The sequence below is a fragment of the Epinephelus lanceolatus genome, chromosome 4 (assembly GCF_041903045.1).
Source record: "Epinephelus lanceolatus isolate andai-2023 chromosome 4, ASM4190304v1, whole genome shotgun sequence".
In the NCBI taxonomy this organism is placed as follows: Eukaryota; Metazoa; Chordata; class Actinopteri; order Perciformes; family Serranidae; genus Epinephelus; species Epinephelus lanceolatus.
The window spans coordinates 45,795,347-45,817,192 of NC_135737.1; the positions used below are offsets into that span (position 1 = coordinate 45,795,347).

Below are 21,846 nucleotides of genomic sequence, written 5' to 3' on the forward strand. Positions count from 1 at the left end.
TGTTCCACACAGAGGGGCCCCAGCCAGCCGACGGGTCGAACCCAAAACCCTCTTGCTGTGATGCCAACCACTGCACCACCATGCCTTATTTTAAATTGTTCATGTGTTCATTATTTAACGTCTTAACCTAAAGAAAAAAAATCAAAAGCCCATTAGAGTAAATTAAAAATTGTTACAAAGCTGAAAACAACGCTGCTTTTCTTCTTTAAAAATGTACAATTTTGAGATATGTGTTTTTCATGATTAGAAGATTCAAGGTTTTTATAAACTGCATATAGGAGCCATAAATGTCAATACATGCTTCATTGTTAGTATGTATAGATCAGTTTATATTGAACCACAGCCCATTACGGGTAAACTGTCTATACAGGGACTGATTAATTGGTGTGACACTGAGATTCAATACACAGCCAAACTGAAAACAAGATGAATTTACATTCAGTAGGTTTTTTAATGTAATGTTGGAGGTCATTTTCTTTCATCAACACATTCTGTATCTAAACCTAGACAGTTAGCTTTTTCTGCCTTTGTAAAACCAGGAAAACTCTATATTTTAGTATGTGGCCTCTAATGATTGAATTCTGTCTTAAAAAGATGCTCTGCTACAGGCAACATAACCCTGGTTCAAGGGTTCACCTCCATCCCTGCTCACCCCTCTATGCCCCTGACCTCTGCCCTCCCTGATGTGAAAAGTGGAGTGCGATCAATAGGGTTCACCAGGAACAGCCAACCTACATCAGTACTGTAAGTGCCAGCAGCACGCTGAGAAGGCTACCGAGCAGAGCGGCCGAGCCATGAGCTGCCATGGCTCCGTTCCTGTTGTCGGTGAAGGTGGTGTGAACCGCAGGTGCTTCAGTTTGCCCCTGGCAGTGCCTCAGGTCGGCGCCCACGCAGGCAGCATAGCCCATGGCGTGGGCGATGTAGTTCTGCTCATGGACGCCCTGGAAGAGGTGGGCCATGGGTCCGCGGGCGAGCACTGCCACATCCTCCCCGCTGTGGGTGGCCGATTCTGTGGGGACAGCAGCCAGCTGGACGTAGTCTTTAGTTTCTGGGGAGGCAGACAGAAATGTTGTGTTTATACAGCTCTGTCACCAGAGAAAATTGACAAAGTATATGAGCTGACTGTCATCTTGAGATGGGGGAATGGTGGATGGTGTGACACGCTGCAGACCACTGTTTAAAACCAAAAAACAATGAAACAATTGGTCTTGTTGTTTGTTGGTTTCAGTGTCTTCCAGCTGCGCAAATGAGGGTGTTATTTTTTTAGCAACCTGGCATTTGGATAGCGTCCCAGAAAGTGGTTGTGTTTCTCGATGGGATTGTGCCACCAAGACCGGGTATTTTAAGCCAGAACATGATCTTTTCCGAACCATAACCATAAATTGAGCCTAGTGTAAGTTCAGGCAGGACACGATGTCAAGCTCAGCTCACATCCCAGCTACATCAGCTGATCTCAAACAGCCCAATCAACTGATAGATCAGCTGATTGATGAAGGGAGTCAGCTGATAGATCACATGATTCCTTTCTATGCAACCAATTGGCAAATCTCATTCAGGGCGCCTTATTTAAACTGCTCTGGCCTACCTACTGTTGTTGCTTCTTCTGCAAGCTGCTTTGCAACCTGCCTCCACCCCAGCTCCTCCTTTTCATGCTGTGTCTGACTTATCAATGTCATTTCTGTTTGTCACTGATGCTGCTCTGTTCTGTTCCCGGGGGGTCTTTGCTGCTGCTCAATCTGCCTTAGGCTTTCCATGTAGGCGCATGGAAGGGCAGGGAGGTTTACTCTGTCTGCCTTAGGCTTTCCTCATTTGCACATGGAAGGGCAGAGAGGCCCCAGAACAGAGCAATACCACCAAATATAATACTGCAAATAGAAATAAAGTTCTCGTTGACTAAAGTGGTCCTGACTTAAGTAGTTTTTGTGACCTAACCACAGATTCAGTGTAAAGTTTCAACATATCTGCTACATAATAATGTACAAATGTACCTGTGATTTGCAGGAACTTACATACTGACATTTATTCTGGCGACTGGGCTGGTTTGCAACTTGTGCGCTGCCCCCAAGTGGCCAAAAAATTCTGCTAATGCAGCTATAAATGAAGTGTGACAGCATTTTCTTACTAATGCTGAAAAGATGGGGTGGAATAGTCGTCCATGTGAGGAAGGTGAAAAGAAGAATACTTTTATTACATAACTACTTTCAGTATTCCTTTCTCACAGGAACAGGTACTTTATTGATTTTTGTCATATTACCTTGACTGATCTGTCATTTTCCTTCTTTCTTTATAAAGAAAATCATGGAAATTGAATTAGAAAAAATGTCAGAGAAAGCGGAAGTACGACTGATCATATTATGAGGAAAGGCCATGCTGTATTACAGGACATGTAAAATGTAAAGGTCATTCTTGTTTTGAAATAGTTTTCATTCCCACTGTGTGTTTCCAGCTTTTTTGTCCTTGAATACTCCAAAGATAAAGAGAAGTACCTATGAGTTTTCTTGATAAATGCTGTAACTGGTCGAGGAATTAGATAAACTGAGGTCTGTGATATCCCTGTGAAGAAATAAAGAAAGGAAGGTGTCTTACTGGTGTTGACATCACGGATGTCCGGACGCTTGCCGTTGGTGATTTTGTGTCCAGGTCCGTTTCCATACATCAGTGTGGTGTAAGGCAACACGTCTGACGCCCACAGCGGAGATTTACCTGGAAAATCCAGAAAGACCATCAAATATTACCTTTGAGTCATCGTTGTCTGCTGCTTCGCTCTGCCTCTAAGTGCTAAACACACACACAACCAAGAGGATGGCTCTCTGGATCCCCAGGGTGCTGCAGGAGGTCTAGAGCTTGTTGAGTGTTTCTCTCCAGATGAGCCATTAGCCTGGCGAGTCTCCCCACTGATGAAGAGCTCAGAGTTTCACAAGCACATTAATCACTGCTGCACTGCTGGGAGGAGGAGGAGCAGGAAGAGGAGGAGGAGGAGGAGGGTAAAATAAGGACATGACTGGAAAAGAGTGTAGAAAGGTGGGAACAGTACAACACAACACGTGCTCAATCAATACAGGCTTTGAAGGCTGATACAGAAACAGCTGTGGGCTGAAACTTTGCATATGAGCATTTTCAAGCCAAAAACCAAATCTCCAAAATATCATTGTTCATGCCGGCACTTTATTCTGGAACTTTACAAGACACTAAATTTCTTAACTGAAAACCAGCAAGAAAAGAAAGATATCGTAGAGTAATGGAGTCCTAAACAGAGAATAAAGTCACACTCCCTCTGTGTGTGTTGAAATCCGAGCTTCAATTTTTTTTTTCAACACATTCTCACTGCAACCTCGTCACATGTCCACGTTTGGTCATGGACTCTCCACGTCCACATATGACGTCCAAGGTACCCTGGGTGTGTTGGTTGTTGACGTTCTGGGACGCCGTGTCAACTTCAGCCTGTTACATGCATTGTCTGTTTTCAAAATACACTTCTGTTTTCACAGGAAATGTACAGTTTGCATACAGTCTCTTTCAAAATAAAAGCACTACGTCAGTACAACACCAGGAGTTGACGCATTTTTCCTTCAACAACAAACACAAATGGTTGGGTTTAGGAAAAAAGAACAGGGTTTGGCTTTACAATCTTACAGGAGGCAAACACCGGCCTCCCAGGTGAAAGTCGGTGGTACTTTACTTAGTTTCAACGCCCTAACTTTCATTCTTGTCTGGTCACATTTCCCCTAATGCCACCAGTTGCCCTTAAACTATAACAGTGACCAGCTGTGTATCATGCCAAAGTGAAATGAAGGCTTTTTTCATCTGTGTCTGACACCAGAAGTCACTGACCAAGCACTGGTGTTCGACGACTTCAGAGTCCAGAGAGACCAGGTTGGGTTTTTTTGTGGTAAGCCGGTCTGGCCGTGCGTGCATGTTAATGCATGTGTGTATCCCACAGGCTAGCACATCACAGCCGCAGTCGGTCATTTAAAAAGCTAAACAGCAGTGACATTTTAACACAATACAGACAAAGCAGTAAATCAGTTCAATCAGTGATAACAGCCTCTGTTCCTCTGTGAATGATCTGGGTTCATCTCAGGTTTTAAACCTCCAGGTAAGCGAGAGAGTTGAAGGAAGGAGCAAGTAAGGCCGATAAAGAGACGCTCTGAAGGGAGATTACCAAGCGAGACAGGCTGATAGAGTGAGGAGGACTAAGACAGAATCACGTAAGTGATAGAGAGAGAGGTGTCAGTGTCGATGGTCAGAGACAGGCAGCAGGAAGAGAGGCGAGGGGAAGGCGAGGGACTGAAATAGAAAGGCTGCCAGCTATATGTGTTTACCCGGGCTGTAATTGCAGGGGAGAGAAAGCAGAGGAAATGTCAAGCTGCTGGTGGCAGAGGCACACTGACGCTGAGAGGAGGCAGGCATCACACACACACACACACATATATACATAAAGACACACACAATAAGCAAAATGCCACCTTGGGTGTGTATTGTCATGAGACACAAACACACCTGGAGGGGAGAATGGATGGAGGTAAGGATGGAGGGAAGAAAGGAGGAATAAGGGAGGAGTGAGTTCATTTCACACACCTGCAGTACCAATTTAGGAAAGCAACTGAATACAGGAAGTCAGCCCATAATTACCCAGAATGCTCTGCCCACGGAATGGGTATCCATTGAAGGAGATGGGGTGGGAATGGTCAGCCATCACTATGGTGAGAGTCTCATGCTCTTTGGTGAGCTCAAGTCCCTTAGCGATGGCGTAGTCGAAAGCAACCGCCTCATGCAGCGCCATGTACGCCCGGCCGGCGTGGTGAGCCTGGTCGATACGCCCACCTGACCACAGAGAGAGGGAGGGGTTAATGAGGAGGGGTGGAGTAATGGTTTCTGGTACTGACTGGAGCTCCAAGTGACAGTGTGAGTAAACCAGAAACCACTGATTTATTTTCTCATTTCTTCGTATTTAATCAGGCGGAATCAGTAAGACAAACATTTGTAAAGCAAATAATGTTCAGCCACTTGGACCAAGCACAGAGAATAGTAAACATGGTCGAGCTGCAGACCTGAGACTTGGACTTGAGCTTAAGATTTTACTGCAGAAAGAAAAACATTCAAGTCTAAAATTCGACCTGATGAAAACCATGGACAAAATAACTGTGTCTTAGACATGTAAAAAACAGTAATCATGAAACGTTTTAAAGCCTGGTGTTTTATTGGACAGCGCACGCACATTTAACTTACATTGTTCTGTCATTTTGCTGTTTGCTTTTGTAAGTTATTAATTGCTTTATCTTTGTGTTTGAGTTACCTGAAATCACTTCCTGGTTGGAGTTGGGGAAAAGATGGGGCTGAGGGCGGAGCCTGGTTTATGGAGAAGGCCATCCCAGGGACCAAACTAAGAGCTGTGACATCATGGGGGGGGGGGGTTTAATGTGTTTAATTTGGTCTGATCAGCCAGTTACATGTGTGTTGCCCCATGTGCTTGTGAATGATTCAGATTGCCACCTCAGAACTACACCTGTGTTTATAAAAAAAAAAAACCTGGTGCCATTGCCTACAAATGTCTCTCAAATGTCTTGACACTTGAATCAAACATTTCTCGAATGATCTGAGACTTGACTCGGACTTGTCTTAAAGAACTTGAGACTTGATTTGATTTGCATCCACTTACTTGACTCGAACTTGTCTCGACTGACTTGCAACTCGCCCCCGTGACTACAGACTTTACTACAACTATGCTATTACTGTGAATGAACTTCGCCACGCTCTAATATAGTCATATAATTTGTTTAATATGGTGTAAGTTACACTGTAAAGGCGTGCTCTTATTTTGAAACGGAAAAGCCAGGAAGTTAGATTGTAAAGGCGGGTGCTTTTATTTAGTAGCTGAAGAGAAACCGAACGAATGTACAGCATAAATGCATCTTCACAACAAGAGTAAGGTTTCAGCACCTGGCTGATGAGGGCACAAGGTTTGTCTACATTTTATTTCATACTGTGTCTAATATTGTGTTGCTTTATAATTTTATTTTTAATAGTTTTCTGAGTTTAAATGAGCATGTGTGCTGCAAAATGCTACATTGCTGTTCACCCAGTGTGTTATGCTGTTTGTGATGCTGAGGAAGAAATGTAAGATTTTGTTTTGTTTCATATTAGCACATGGTACGTTTGGAGTTACATTATTGAAAATAAAGCTCCATGAACCATCTGCCAGAGAGCCAGACCATTAATTAGCTAGGGGTGCTACAATGACTCTGAAGCCGACTCCAATTTGTCTCGACTTGTCTCCATAATGCTTTAAATTACGTAAGACTTGACATTAACTTTTTTCCGATGACTTGAGACTCCACTCTGACTTGAGAGGTTTGTTATCACAAATTGGAGACTGACTCCGACTTGTCTCAGACGATTTGAGACTTGTGATAAAAGTGTGATAAATCACTGAGGGGGATGGTGAGCTGTAATTTTTAATGAGCTGTCAAGACTGTACATAATCAAAGAAACCTCTGCCAAGTTTAAAATTAATGCGGATACAGTAGATGTGAGGGGAGGGGAGGGGGGGGGGGGGGGGGGGGGGGTAGGGGGGGGCGCGTTACAAAGTTGAGCCTTTGGGATCAATTAAAAATGCAATGCATCTCCCTTTAGATTATTAAAGTGAGCAGACAATTTATTTAATATAGAAGTGAGTGTGAAAAATATCTGCTGGAATAAAACATAAATTGGGGACCCACTTATTCCAGCAGATAATTATAGATAATTATAATTTTTAGCACATCCTTCCGCTCCTGTCCTCTCCAGCAGCCATACTGGAGAGTGAAGACGACTCTGGTTAATAAGTTGTGGTCTCAGTGAGCTGTCAGTGACTGGCTGCACCATATGCCTGCTTCTATTTATACATTTGCCTGTTATTTTAAAGTCATTGTGAAGACACTCAGTAGCACCACGGAGTCCCCAGGCGGCTGCCTCAGATTAAAGGAAAGATGGATGAGGAGGGCCAGCGAGGCGAGGCAGCCGTGTGGAACAGAAACACGTCAGACAACCACACTCAGCTCGCACACACTGCGGCAAACTCATCGAGCTGGATGCAGAATCAATGTGGAGCCACCAGATCCACTGCGGGTACATGCTGCTCTCCAACACCTCGAATCTGGAGGTTGTTTCTGCACTACAGCTCAAATAATCAGGACTGAAGATGCTATAATATAAATGTAAACACATATTGATTCTTAGCAAACCACAACAATTACAAGTGTAACCCTTTAATTGTCACTCAGGGCTCTTTTGTGATTGTAACAGGATCAATGATTGAATTGATCCACCTGAACCAGCCACGTGTTTCCTCCCTATTTTTAGCAGAGCTGTCACCTCTCTGGGGATTTCATCGTCAAACCTTTGTGATTAAAAGGTGGGGGAGTGTATGGAAGGTGGGTGATGCTGTTGTCCTCACCCTCCACTAACAGGAAGAAGCCTTTCGGGTTTTTCTGGAGGATGCGAATGGCCTTTTCTGTGGTCTCGACGATGGACGGGTCCATCTTTGGGTCCCTCTCTGCCTCGAAGCGCAGATCACCAGGTTCAAACAGAGCTGGGGGAGAAAAGGACAGAGCAAATCACTCTTATGTAAAAACACAGTGTGTCCGTTTTATCAGCCCACAGAGGAGGTGCAGCAGAAAGGAAAGTCCCATCTCCCTCCTACTACTACTATTTTCAGTACACGAGGAGAGCTGAAGCACAGTGTGAGGCTACAATCCAAAGTCTCTGCAGCAACGCCTGAGCACTCAGTCCGGAAAAAGCCCGATGACTAAATCTCCACATTTCCTCCACACCATCACTCACCACAAAGAACTCCACAGAATAACTTTAAAATCTATAGTGGAGGAGGTGGAGGCACAGCGTGGCAGAGGAAATACTGAGATTTGAACACTGGGACACAAGTGGGCTGCGGATATGCAGGTTGCAGTTATTTCACAAGATAAAATTAAAGAAATAATTCTACGTTTCCTGTGAAGAGTCAGATGAGAAGAACAAAAGCCTTCATGCCAGTGCTGTGCACAGACATTTTGTAGGGCACGTTCTCAAGTGGAAAAAAGGGCATGCCTTCCACAAATTGTTTGGCACATACGAAAAAATGTGCAAATGCTAAGTGCACCCTGTCGGGAGTTTTCTGTCTGCCAGAGGTACATACAATACATTTGTGCACAGAAATGAGCAGGGAAAATGTCTGTGTCTTTATTATATGTCTATATATCTATACTATATACACCCAGCAGCTGCTACACATTCACTTTCTACATTATTTATAACAGGCAACAACAAAGAAAACAACGCCACACTGTGCACACTTTAGTGCTCTAAAGTAAATAACATCACAATCAACAACTTACAGCTTTACACGTAATTGAATAAGGCTTTTCTCCAGATTAATAAAATAATAAACCAACCATTTTACTCTCTAAACTACGAAACAGGCCTGTGTTCAGCTGCAACAATCAGGCTAAGTGCATTCTCCTCACCTCACCTCATTCTCCTTTCTTTTTGAAATAGTCAGGCGCTAATTCATATAATAATGTTCTAAATAAGCTTTAGATATTGTTTAAGAGAAATGTGAAATGTGCAGCCCTGCACTCCTCCTCTTCTCCTCTGCGCTCTTCATGCAGCACAGCCCCAAACTGCATGTCATTTTTGTTTAAATTAATTATCAGAGATGCAACATGGGAGTCGTAAACTTTCATTTCAGGTTGAGTTTTGGTTTATAAAGACATGTGGAAGTGGAAATGCAATTCAACGTTTGTCTCCGCTTGCACCAGGCAGCTGGTGAACTTGAATCTAGCAGAGCTGGAGGGGGAACTGCCCACTGGTTCAACATCCCATTGTTCCGACCATATTAAACTCATTGTTCCAAAGTCTGTTCCGAAATCATCATGATGCCCTGTGGTTAAGGTCTGGTTAGGTTTAGGCACAAAAACCACTTGGTTAGGGTCAGGAAAAGATCATGGTGTGGGTTAAAATGAAAAAGAAAGTGACAAACACATAAGCCGTGAGCCTGCTCCGCCTCAAGCCTTTCCCAGCTGACCCAGAGCTCGCGGCAGGCGTATTTCTACCTTGATGGTGCGCCGCGAGCCGTTCAGCACCACAGACAGTCGGACTAACGGGATGTCGAACCAATGGGCTGTCGAACCAATGACATGGACCCAGTTGGAGGTAGCCGGTGTGAATTTGAGCTTAATGGTGGGTTGTTGCGTGGTTTAATTCCACAACAGTGACAAACAACGCTGAGGCTCAGGACAAACACTATGTTACCTGGCTGTGCTTGATGACGGCACATGAAGGACATGTGATACTCAATTGTGGTACTCAATTTGCGTGCGGCTGCTACAAGGGAAGTTGTAGAGGGGCTTGACTCAAATGCAGCTGTCGTGCAAACAAAACACTTTTAAGTAAGAATTGATGCCGGGGGCCAAATTCAAAATCTAATATTGAAAAAAATGTTTTGCAAAAAGGGCACTTATCCAGACAGAGTGCAGGTGCTTGAGCACCACCTGGGGTCGATCTGTGCACGTGTTTGCACAGTATTTAGGTAAATATGAAGCTGAAGACAGCAGCCAATTAGCGTAGCTTAGCATAAAGACTAGAAGCGGTGAGTTTTCTTAACACAACCCACACAGAACAGGTTAAAGATGTTAACTAGGGAGTTTTGGAGCTGCAGGGAAGCAGTCTCTGTTACCTTCAGGCAAAGCAAGTAAATACTCTGAACACAGCAATCATAATAATGTGAAAATAACGGCTGAATGATGTCATGTGTTTTACTGACCCTGGATTCGCTTAATGGCTCTTGAATGTTGTTGAACCTTGAAAACATTATGTAGGTCAGTCGCAGTTCGAGGTACCACATTAAAGTGTGACATCACTAATACAAGATGAAATGAGTAAGCGTGTGAATGAGCCAAGGACACTACAGGCCTATTGATGCTGTGTTTTCAAGGGCGCAGAGGAATTGCTTCGCCTTCATGTAGCACAGAGACGCTCAAGAGGACAAAGGGAGGAACTAAAGAAAAAAGAACTCACCCATGAGGTAGTCTGTGGTTTCAGGGTCAACAGCGCTGAAGTCTGTTTGATTCCACACGTAGCGGGCTACCTGTGTCAGGACATAAACATTCACACTGAGTGGGCGGAGGACGGTGAAAGGCTTTGTTGTGAGTCATCACAGGAGCTTTTCTTTGCCGTACATTTTATTCAATACTGTCCACAAATATAGCAATATAGTGTTTTTGTTTACAATTCTTGAACTCATGTGTAGCGTTTTTAAAAAGTCCAGAAACATTTCTATAGTCTGTAGAGCAGCTTTACTGCAGCGCTGATGCGTTTTGCGTTGGGACCTTCAACAGAAACGCATCAGTCGAGAATCAGGCAGAGAATCCCAGAGCCCATAGAGGCCTTGATGGCAAAAGAACAGTCACCTTCAGTTACCAGCCTTGACCAAAGGACGACTAGTGAGGGTAACTTTGAGGATCTCAGGTCACGACTGTTGAGCCTTCAAAGTTATTAAAAGAATCTTAAAATCAATTCCAAAGTTAACTGGCAACTAATGGACGGAGGCAAGAATTGAGGTCATATACGACCCGTGGTTTGCCCCAGTTAAAATACAAGCTGCAGCATTCTGCACTGGTTAAAGTCGAGCCCCTGAAGATTAACTGAGTCACATAAACAGTGTGTTACAGTAGTCGAGGTGCAATAACACAAAAGCATGAATGAGCCTTTCTAGGTCAGGAAAAGACACAGATTTCTTAGGTGGAAGTAGAGGGATTGTGTGAGCTCGTTGACATGTGGTTCAAAGTCCAGTTGAGAACCAAAAGTGATGCCTAAATGTGTTGCTGCAGATTTTATATTGGTTGCCAAAGGACCAATAAACGGTTGTAATTTGCTTGTTAGGTGATCAGGGCCAAAGATTAATACGTCTGTCTTGTCTGAGTTAAGGTGCAGAAAATTACGAGTCATCCATTTCTTGACAGCTGACATCGACCGGCCACGTGTCACGCCGGCTTTTTTTCACATCTGACGCCAGAAGTCACTGACCAAGCGCCAATATTTGACAACTTTGGAGCAAGACCGGGTTGATTATTCTAATAGGTGACTTTAACTTCGACCAAATCCATTTCTCAAACAGTGTTACCTTTCCAACTTTCATGCTCTGCCACTCATTGATGAGGTTGCGTCCGTCCTTTCTTTTGCCCCTGCTGGAGTAATCCCTGGGATACTCTGGGTCCTTGGTGCCCTTCGGGGTCATGTACTTCCTGCCACCTCCAATGATCACCTGGAAACACACACACATTTAAACGTGACGTGTGTGTAATTGTTAAAAGCTGATGATATGAGAAGGATATGCATCGGGGACAAGCTTACATCTATGTCTGTGTTTTTGACGAGCTGGGAGGCGATGTCGGTGCAGCCGTCCCTCTTGGCAGAGTCGGGCATGTCAGCATCACTGTACCACTTCCTGCTGGCGCTGTGGGCGTAGGTGGTTGCTGGGGTGGCGTGTTGCACCCGTGTGGTCGTAACAATGCCGACAGACTTACCTAAAAGATGATTTCACATTCTTAACGTGTAGCACATGTGTACAGACCTATGTGCTCTATGTCTGTGTAATACATGCACACATGCACTTATGCACAGTTGATCCATTAATCCGCATCTCTCTCAGTCCGCTACAGATTCTGTAGCCTATATTTAGACTATGTTGAGGTATGAGTTAGTAAATATACTCTTGCTCTTTTAACCACCTTGATGCCTAATATTGCTCTTTAAATCCTCCTTAAAGTCCCCCAGTGGCCGAGTAAAAAAGACACAGTGGCAGACAGTAATGCACCCCGGGGACGCAGAGATGAAGGAGCTGGAAGCAACAAACACACTGCACCATCTCGTTTTCCTGCAAACATCTATTCACGTGTAATTTTAAAGATGCTTTAATCAAATAAAAATCTAAACATGGTGGATTTACAGTTTCAGAGTCTCAGTACTGCACAGACTGACACATGTACAGTATGTTTTACCTATTTTTTCTACACATGGATTTTCCAATAAAAGCTTGGATTATATAACACACACTTCAACCCATTCATTCATTCATTATCTGTAACCACTTATCCTGTTAGGGTCACAGGGGGGAGCAGTGAGTGACAACAACGCCACCCACATTTAAGAGTACTGTTAGCAGTGGAAACACTAGGGTCTACCATGTCTGAAGGGTTACTGTTGGTTCCAAAGGTACCATAACGAAAGTGTTTGATGGAAACGTGGCTTTAGGGTGTACCCCATCTCTTGCCCACTGTCAGCTGGAAAAGGCTCCAGACCCCCCACGACCCCTAACAGGATAAGTGGGTACAGAAATGAATGAGTTTTTCAAGAAAAAATGGTGCAAGTCTCTTTTTTGGGTTTTCTTGCTGGTTCTTTCAGTCTTCCATGATCGGAAACTGAACAAACTTTGCATTGTTGACTGACTGAAAACATCATTGTAGGCTCTTGGAATTTGTGATGAGCATTTTCCCATTTTTTTGACAATTTATAAGCTAAAAACTTAATTGTTTAGTCAGGTTAATAATGGTAAATGTATTAAATTCAAACTATTTAAGTGGTTTGCATTATGAATTTCAGCACTTGAACAAACAAGTGACGTTCCTTTTTTCAGATTGTGTCATTAAAAAAAGAGTCGAGTGAAGAGAGGAGGAGCGCACACCAGGGTTGGAGAGGTGCTGACCATTGACGAAAATGTACAAACTTGAAAAAAGATGTCAGGTGCACACTCTAAGACTCGATGCAAAAATGTTTTCTTTTATTCAAGTACCAACGTTTCGACTAGACCGTCTTCATCATCAGGGTCGGTCTGATGATGAAGACGGTCTAGTTAAAACGTTGGTACTTGAATAAAGGAAAACATTTTTGCATCGAGTCTTAGAGTGTGCGCCTGACATCTTTTTTCAAATAAAAAAAAAGAGTCACCATCTTGTCTATCACCTTGTGACACCTCAAAGATACCTTGCAGCCCCCACAGCTCCTGACCCTCAGCTGGTTATAATGGTCCTCTCCATCAGCGTAAGGGTTTAGTGGGACCATTTGAGGACTTTGCCACAAGGACCATTCCTACAATGTGTTTTTATAACATCAGAAACTTAACCTAACTTCCTTGCACTAACACATACACACATTCACACACCTGAGTCTGCAGTACTGTGCTGAGGTCAGGGCCGCGGCATGCTGTGTGTGTGTTATGAGATATTTATGGCCGTTGATAACAGTGGAACACAATAAAAGTCAAGGTGCTTCCCTGTGCAGCACATTACCCTGCAGTGTAACCTGCGGCCTCGGGCTGCTGTTGCTCCCAGCTCCCTGGCGGCCCCTGTAATGCCGCTCAGACGGGGCATCGCGGCTCACAGCAGAGCGCTCAGCTGTAAAATAGGGTTTTGCTGAGGCCGTATAAGACCTGAGGGATTTTCTTTTGTCAGGAGCCAGAACTAAAGTGTGACACGGCAGGGTTGTGTGTCAGGTATCTGCCTGCTCCCTGACAAAGAGTCACCAAATCCCTTTTGTTACTTCAATCACAGCAGCGTTTGAAGACATCCTGCTGCATTATACCCTCAGTAGTGTCAGCTGTGCCAGTGTGTGCCAGTTTTGCTCATCTGAGTCTGTTTACATTAGCAGGAATGATCACCATCATGAGTGTGATAGTTGTGTCAGCTCATTGTATTTGCTGTATTTTACAAGTGTGATATTCCGCATAATGGGCTGACTGGTCAAACAATAATGCATTTGTTTTCCACTTAAGTCTGAGTAAAACACTGATCACAATGATTTTGTTGCAGCAGACCAACACTCATCTTTTTATCCATAAACCTAAGACCTAAACGTCAACCATCTTTAGATGAACTGATGCAAAGGTGAAGAAGTGTGTGCAGGAATCACAATTTTTTACTGAGTTAACTTCTTCGGGACCTGATTCCCTGCACCATTAAATAAGCGGGTGTGCGTGTCATCTTTGACTCATCATGCACACAGACCTTGGAGTCCTCCCCCAGAAAAAATTAGTCGAGTAGACAGATGGTTAACAGGTGGTTTGTTACTTACGGGTGAGCAATTTTATCTTGAGGAGGCCCAGATCACATTTTTTAAGATAATAAAAAGCTAAAAGTTCAGAAATTAATTAAATTCAGAGCCATCTTTAACATTGACCTGTCATTGTTTATATAAACTTGAGGATCTCTTTATGCTTGCATGAATCTGTTTTTACGTCTGGAACCTCCCATCTACAACAGCCCTGAGACGCGCTCTCGTTTGAGGACTTGGCTCAGATTCCAGAGTTACTTAAGGAATCTGATCCCGTTTGATTCGGCAGTGGGAACCTCCGAACCACCAGCCTTTGCTGACGTCAATCCCAGCAGGATTTGAATCCTGGACCCTCCACATGGAAGACAAGTGCTCTAACCACTACACTAGAGAGGCCCCCACATTACGGAGCTCTTTACGCTTGCATGGAATTGCAATTTTTGGCAAATAAATATTTTAAATGTTATTAAATCAGTTAGTAAAGTGGAGAAGACTGTAGCCATAGTGCCTCTGCATTCTCCAATAAACTACATTCATCTTCCAGTGATTTTTGAATATGAAACACGAGGTATTAAAAATAGTCATTGTATTGATTATATCAATTTAATAATGTCATTTTATAGTTACATTTATTAGATGTGTAAATTAAGTATTCGTATAATGCTTCTTCTTTGGTCTCCATGACAACTCAGCTGAAGAAGGCCACAAAATGCCTTCTTCAGCAGATGAAGGCTGGGCCCTGGGAGAAATCTAGTAGGTGGACCATGAGTTAAACAGTTTCAGCTTTCAAGGACAAGAGTGAATCTTTGAGGTCAACATGTTCGCATGAGTTTTGACCCTTGGATGATTAGTGTTAATAAATATATAACACTGATATGATTTGTTCATGTTATACTGTGTTATCAGTGATGGAGGCTTCACAGGAGGAGTTATAAGTGTTGTCTCTGTCTACAGCTTCATCACAGTGATTTATAAACCATTTATTAAATGTTTATATGGGGCTAATAAATGCTAAGTAGGGGAGTTTCATTTTAAGACTGTTCTAACGAAGGTAATCAGTCTTATTAGAGCATCTATCATATTGTCACATAGTGTTTGGTGCCTTAGATAATAATAAAGAGGGTAGGTCTAGGTATTAACCCACAGAATTGTTTTCTGAAACCCAAGGATTAATAAAAGTATAGACTGTTTCTTCTGTGTTAACACTACCTTATAGTTTTACTCTATCATTAATGTATGTGTTATCTTGCTGCAGTATTGTCTTACCTGCATCTTTGGCCCACTTCAGGATGGACGTGACCTCGTTGCCCTTCTGAGTCTTGCACACTCCGTTGCGAGCTGCTGCACTGACTCCGATGGTGTTCAGGTTAGTTTTCACTCCACACAGATACGCTGTAGCTGTGGCTGCACTGTCTGGGATCTGGAAGTCCACACTGTAGGTCTGCACACACACACACACACACACACACGGATGAGCTGAAATAGAGTGCAGTGATGGAATAAATGCACTACTGGTTGCTCAGCAGAAGATGATAATAATAAGATTCAAGAGAGAAAAATTGAATATAATAAGAAATGGGCAAACAGGGAATTAAGCGTAACAATAAGCAACAATTACAGCACTGTAATCTATCAAGTAAATGTACCCAAACAATGAACTGCAAATTAATCTTTTAAATATCTGCTTACAGCTTTTTGAAACACTTTTCTTTCTCTGAGCGACTTTCACTCTTAGCTCGCACACACAAATGACAAATGATGGATCTTTTCAGCGTCGTCTTGTTTTGAAAGTGTGTTTAATCTTTGTAAAACATTAAAAAACATTTAAAAAACTATTAATTTGCATATATAAGCACATACACACAGGTGGTGCAGAATAAAGGCTGGGGGTGAACTGAGGCTGAACCAGGCGGGGAATGACACCATGAACACAGAAGAATTGATGAGGTACAAAGTGAAACACACAGGTATCTATACATACACAGAAAATGAATCACAAGAATGAGACACAGATGGAGGAGGTGGACACAGGCAAAAGGAGGTAAATGGAGATTGGTTGACAACAAGGGTGTGGACAGGTGTGAAGGGAGGACTCTGGGAACAGGGAAGGACTAACGAGACAGGTGTGACAGAAAACAGGCGGGAAAACACCCAAAGACAGGAAGTAGAACCAGACATGACACATGAGGAGAGAATCTACAAAATAAAACAGGAAACAGATTCAACATGAATAAATAACATGAAACAAGGAAGGAGACAAACAGAAAACCTCAAAACAAACTCCACAAGATAACAGAATATGAACTGTGAAAGTGTTTGGTTTGTCCATTCTGGGCTACTGTAGAAACATAGCGGTGAACATCTCTGTGGACGAGGACCCACTCCATTTGTAAATATCAACAGCTCATTTTAAGGTGAGAAAAACACAACAATTCTTATTTTCAGGTGATTATACACTAAAGAAAAATACCTTTTATATTGTGTTCTTTTCTGCCAATATATCCCCCTAAATCTTACACACTGGACTTTTAATTTATCCCAGCTAATCCATTATTTAATATACCTCTAGCACGGCGACAGGGCTGACATTCATATACAGTTTAGGGTCTATAGATACCTGGGGTCACACTGTAGGTTGTACCTGAGATAAATGTGTGAAATGGGGCTGTATACACCTGCGCAGTTAGCTTTACATCTGTCCAGTCATCCTTGTGTGTGTGTGTGTGTATGTGTGTGTGTGTGTGTGTGTGTGTGTGTTTACCTTAGCTAGTCCCACATTAGGGAAGGTGTCCATGGTCATCACTGTCTCCTCTCCTGTCTGGTTCTTCAGCTGTCCCTTGAGGATACGAGCCGCAGTGATTGTTGTGATTCCCATTCCTAATGCACGCAAGAAAACACACACACACACACACACACACACACACTTACAATTTATCTATGTCCACATAAAAAAGAACACATACAATGACACAAATATTGAAGGTGCAATAGAATACATTTGCAAAGTCATGGACCAGTGACATCGGTATTCACAATGAAAAACAAAGCACAGTTCTAATTAGCAGCGTCTCCACTATATATGGTGACTGTTAATGACAGCAGAGCCATTTAGCCCTCTTTTTTAGGCATCCCAAGTTGTTGAAGCCCTCTAATGACCAACTTGTGAACGTGTCCTAGGCTGCCAAATGTAGTCTGCACCAGAGTCACCAGTATTCTGACATCTAAATCACTATTATCAAGCCGCAGTTCCTTTTATTTTGAAAGTCAGTGACACCAGTGTAACCTTTGACCCCGTGGTCACATTGGTCACCACCGTGGAAGACTCCAGCCATGAAACTTTGCAGGCTGAGGATGAGGTGGCAGCCTACATGGAGCTCAAGACACCCAAGGAGGATCCTTTGGAGGTTTGATGGTGGTGGAAGGAGCATGCTAACATGTTTCATGTTTGACATAATGACAGGTAACAGTTCGGTTCTGGTACTGAGCTTGACGGGTATGGGTGGGTGCGGGTTTTTAAAAATGGACCCATGCGGGACTCTGGTCTGCACCTATAACCTAGATCTCAGATGGTATTTAGGAGTTGTTGGGGGCCTCCTTCAAGTCAGAGTCAAAGATGCAGGCTGCCTCTGAAACAGACACCTCTCTGGACTCTTCATTGACCACCACAACATCTGGTGTGCTGGAGGACAGGTGTTAAAAAGTACCTGGTCACTGTTACAGAGATGAAACATGGAAGCTTCTCAATGTCATTCTGGACAGCACTCTTTCATTGAACCCCAAGTAAAAACATTACCCAGACTGCTTTCTGCCACCTCCGCAACATTTCCAGTCTCCGCCCATCACTGTCCCAGTCCAGCACTGAGGTCTTGGTCAACATATTCCTTACATCCTGTATTGACTACTGTAACGCAGTTCTCTCTGGCCTCCCTGCCAAACTCCTCACAGACTTCATATCATTCAAAACTCTGCTGCCCATCACCCCCATTCTCATCCAACTACACCAGCGCCCTCTTCACTGCTGGACTGACTAAGAAAACCCTCTGCTCACCCTCAAAGCCCTCCACAACCTAGTCCCCACTTACCTCTCTGACCTTCTCCAGGAGTACACCCCCTCTCGCTCCCTTCGCTCTTCCTCTGCTGGTCTCCTGACCATTCCCACCTCACGCCTCAGCACCATGGGCACCAGGGCTTTCAGCTACACTGCTCCCAGGCTCAACAATATGTGTCTGCCCAATTCATGTCTCGTGTCCTGTATGTTATTTTATGTTCTGTAAGGTGACCTTGTGTTTTCAAAGGCGCCTTTTAAATAAAATGTATTATCATTCTTTGTTATATGGTCCACTTTTCTGTCACGACACGCTATGTACACTCCTTTGTCAGCATTACAGCCATTCAGAATGTGTGACACTGTTTCAGTGATCTGTTGTGTGGCGTGACACACACAGTGAGGAACCTGAGTCGTGGGCAAATAAATATATGTATTTGCACTGCACATTGGTGAAACAGACAGGAAACAGCTGAGACTAGGCCCCCCAAAAAAAGGTCAGACGTCTAGGTGTCTTACCTTTTCAGCCAGCTTAGACTGTGAATGTTATCAGTGTGCTGTGTGAACCTACCATCTCCAAGGAAAAACAGGATGTTCTTGGCCACATTGGTGTTGAGCTTCCTGTCCAACGCTGACTGCAAAGTCTTCCGGGCCTGTGACCTCCAGAACTCCGGGTTCTCCTCCTCAACTGTGGACAAACACACAAATCAGACCGGTGTCAGTGCAGAAATAAGGTTATTAAAGGTATACTGGCAGAAATGGAAGGAAGAGACTTCTGCGGACAGTTCAGCTCCTGGCAAAGTCTAACCGCGAGAAGTTTTAGCTAGATGCAATTTGCAATCCTCATCATTAGCTGCCACTAATTCCCCCTAAATCTTATACACTGGACTTTTAATGTTGTGAATTGTGTAACTGGTATGTTATTCCTGAGCAGTCAGATCACGTAAATCCTGCGCTGGGGGAGAGTTTGGAGTTTGAAATCGAACAATGTCTGCCTGCAGAACAAAAGCTGCAGATTAAAGCACAACATGCACTTTTTGGGGAATCACATCTCAACTCTCCTTTGAACAAACTTCAAACTTAATTGTGATGGATACAGAAAGTCAAAGAGTTGTTCTGTATTTGTGTGCATCCTGCAGAGATCCCACCCAGTCAACAGCTCTTTGTTGAGGCCCTCTGGGACCTGAATGTGCAAATGTGCATTAGCATGTTTGTTTGTAGCTGTCATACCTCCCTCACGTGCTCTGCTATCTGCTGCAGCACATCTCTCTGAGCTGTAACACAGAATTTGATACAGTGGTCCGCTAACAAGCAGTAAATGCTGATAGCAGCCGGTTGTGCAACTCTACACGTACTGAGTGTGCTGATTTGAAAAGTTTAGAAGCCCTTTACAAACCGAGTGGGTAAGAAGGTGTGCTAAAAGAGTGAGTGACTGTAAAGGTTGAAAGGAAAGGTGGAAGTTGGAGAATCCTTCAGGAGAGTGAAATCAGAGTAAAAAGAGAGCACAAAGAGAGAAGAGAACATGAGCCCTGAATGGGTGATGATTAAGTTTTAAAACAGCACACAGAAACACAGAGAAGAGGTGGGACTGCAGGGTGGAAATGTGAGGATCAACGCATCAAACTCAACATTTTCTCTTTGATCTGCTTCTTTGTGTGTAAGCATGAGAGGGGAAAACTAGAAAAGTATCAGTGGTTTATGTGCCTACACTGCTGAAAATGTGCTGCTGAAACACTTGGAATAGTTGAAATACTTAAACTGTTAACTTTGTAGTGTAGTGGCAGTCGAAATACAAATCTTAAGGAAGTGAAGAAAGCTAATGTGTTTGCTGAAATGCACTGAAAGCAGCTGAAGTAGATTAAAAAATAAAAGTTGCAGGATGGAGCCGAAGAAGGTTGTTCATTTCTTTCAAAGGTGAATGAAGTTGAAGAGTTTGATGAAGTGTTAGCTGTGAAAGCAGCTGTACTGTACTGCCAGCTGAAAGAGTAATAAATTGGAGGAATGAAAAGGAGAACACTTGACATGTGAGCAATGTAAGCAATTGAGTCACTAGGCTAATTTATACAATGTAAAATGGCATAGGCTTGTGCTAATAAAGTTAGCATTTGATATTTGTTCATGAGCTCATGACCATAGGTGAGAGTTGGGATATAGATGGACCAGTAAATCAAAAGCTTTGCCTTCTGGCTCAGCTCTCTCTTCACCACGACGGTCCCGCACAGCGCCCACATCACTGCTGACACCAAGCCAAACCGCCGATCCATCTAAAAAAAAAAACCTATCAATATAAAAACATCGGCTACTGGCTAAATTATTTTAAATTGTTATCAGTGTCGACCCAGAATTTCAAAATCGGTGCATCCCTAATTCAATTGGAAAGTAAATTTGTACATCTTATTATCAATTTACAATGTCATGTATTATTTTATTGTTACTCTGAACTTGTTCATTTGTGATTCTTTTTTTGCTTATTAATTTATATGATTACTATAATACCCAAACATGTTGCTAAAAAGAAAATTAGCACATATATTTTTCTTGTTTTTCTACTGTTTGCTAGGTTGTTTATTTGCATAGAGGCAGTACTTTGACTGTTGAGCTGCAGAAAACGACATGTTTTCTTTGTGTGTGTGTTTGTGTGGGTGTTTCCTGAAATACACACACATACACAAACATTGAATGGAGAGGTGTCAGAGCGCGGGGGCTGCCCATGGACAGGTGCCCTGAGCAGTTAATGGTCAGGTGCCTTGCTCAAGGCGCCTTGTCCAGGAGGCAAACTAGGACTTCTCCAGCTAGCAGTCCACACTCAATACTTGGTTTGGACGGGGATTCAAACTGGTGACCCTCCGGCTCGCAACCCAAGTCCTGATGGACTGAGCTACTTACTGCCATATGGAATATGACAGAGGTCGAACGGGGTGAAGAGCAGCTGACAAAGGTCAAAGGTCAAAGGTGGGTGGAATTTTCAGAGTTTGAGCATTTGAAGCATCAAAATAGGTTGAAAAAAGCATTTACAGAATTCAGAAAGCTAAATGAGCTGAATTTGACCAAAGTTTCCAGTAGAAAGTCGCCTATAAGGATGTTGGAACGTCACAAAAGAAGAAGGTAGAAGAAGAAGAATAAAGATGAAATGTTAAGAGTAAACACAGACAAGTTCACAAAACAAATCAGAACCGACCTTTGGCACTGGATGATCCAAACGCCACCAGCAGCAGAAAGAGAGCCGAGACGGTCACTTTAGTCAACTCCATGGCCACGTTCGGGCTGTGCAGGCGCTCATCTAACCTTCCCAAAGATCACCTCCTTGACTGAAATATTGCTTGTCTCCAATCACAGTAGCTGCCAGTCAACTCTAACAGCATGTCATAAATGGATAATGACTCATTCGCCTTTGGCAAATTTATGGCCTCTGACTGAAAAGACTGTGCCGCGGTCTGGTCGGAGCCAAAACAGGAATAAAGGAGGTGAAAACACAAAAAGCTAAATGACTAACAGAGTGAAGAGTAAACTGGGAGTTGAGATTCTGTGCAGCATGTGTCAGTTTGATCCAGTAAACAGTATTTGACAAACAGTTTAAATCTAAATAATTAATTATTGACAGTAGTTAAAGCTCCAGTGATAATGCTTAATGATAAGAGTTTATTGAGGGCAGTATTTATGACTCTATGATCAAAGGAATGGGAGTGAATATACCGAACAGCAATGGAAAGAGTGTGTTTGTG

The 21,846-nt window shown here is 43.2% G+C and overlaps 1 protein-coding gene across 1 annotated transcript; it reads right to left on the reverse strand.

Annotated features, from left to right (window-relative positions):
• Positions 1-427: 427 nt before the first annotated feature.
• alp3 (alkaline phosphatase 3) lies at positions 428-21,461 on the reverse strand. The gene is made up of 11 exons (XM_033630811.2): positions 21,303-21,461; positions 18,696-18,812; positions 16,841-16,956; positions 15,346-15,520; positions 11,386-11,558; positions 11,156-11,296; positions 10,051-10,120; positions 7,436-7,570; positions 4,633-4,824; positions 2,587-2,703; positions 428-1,048 (listed from the first exon to the last, which is right to left on the reverse strand). The coding sequence occupies exons 1-11, from the start codon at positions 21,373-21,375 to the stop codon at positions 732-734; spliced, it is 1,626 nt and encodes a 541-aa protein (XP_033486702.1). The 5' UTR covers positions 21,376-21,461; the 3' UTR covers positions 428-731.
• Between the last annotated feature and the right edge of the window lie 385 nt (positions 21,462-21,846).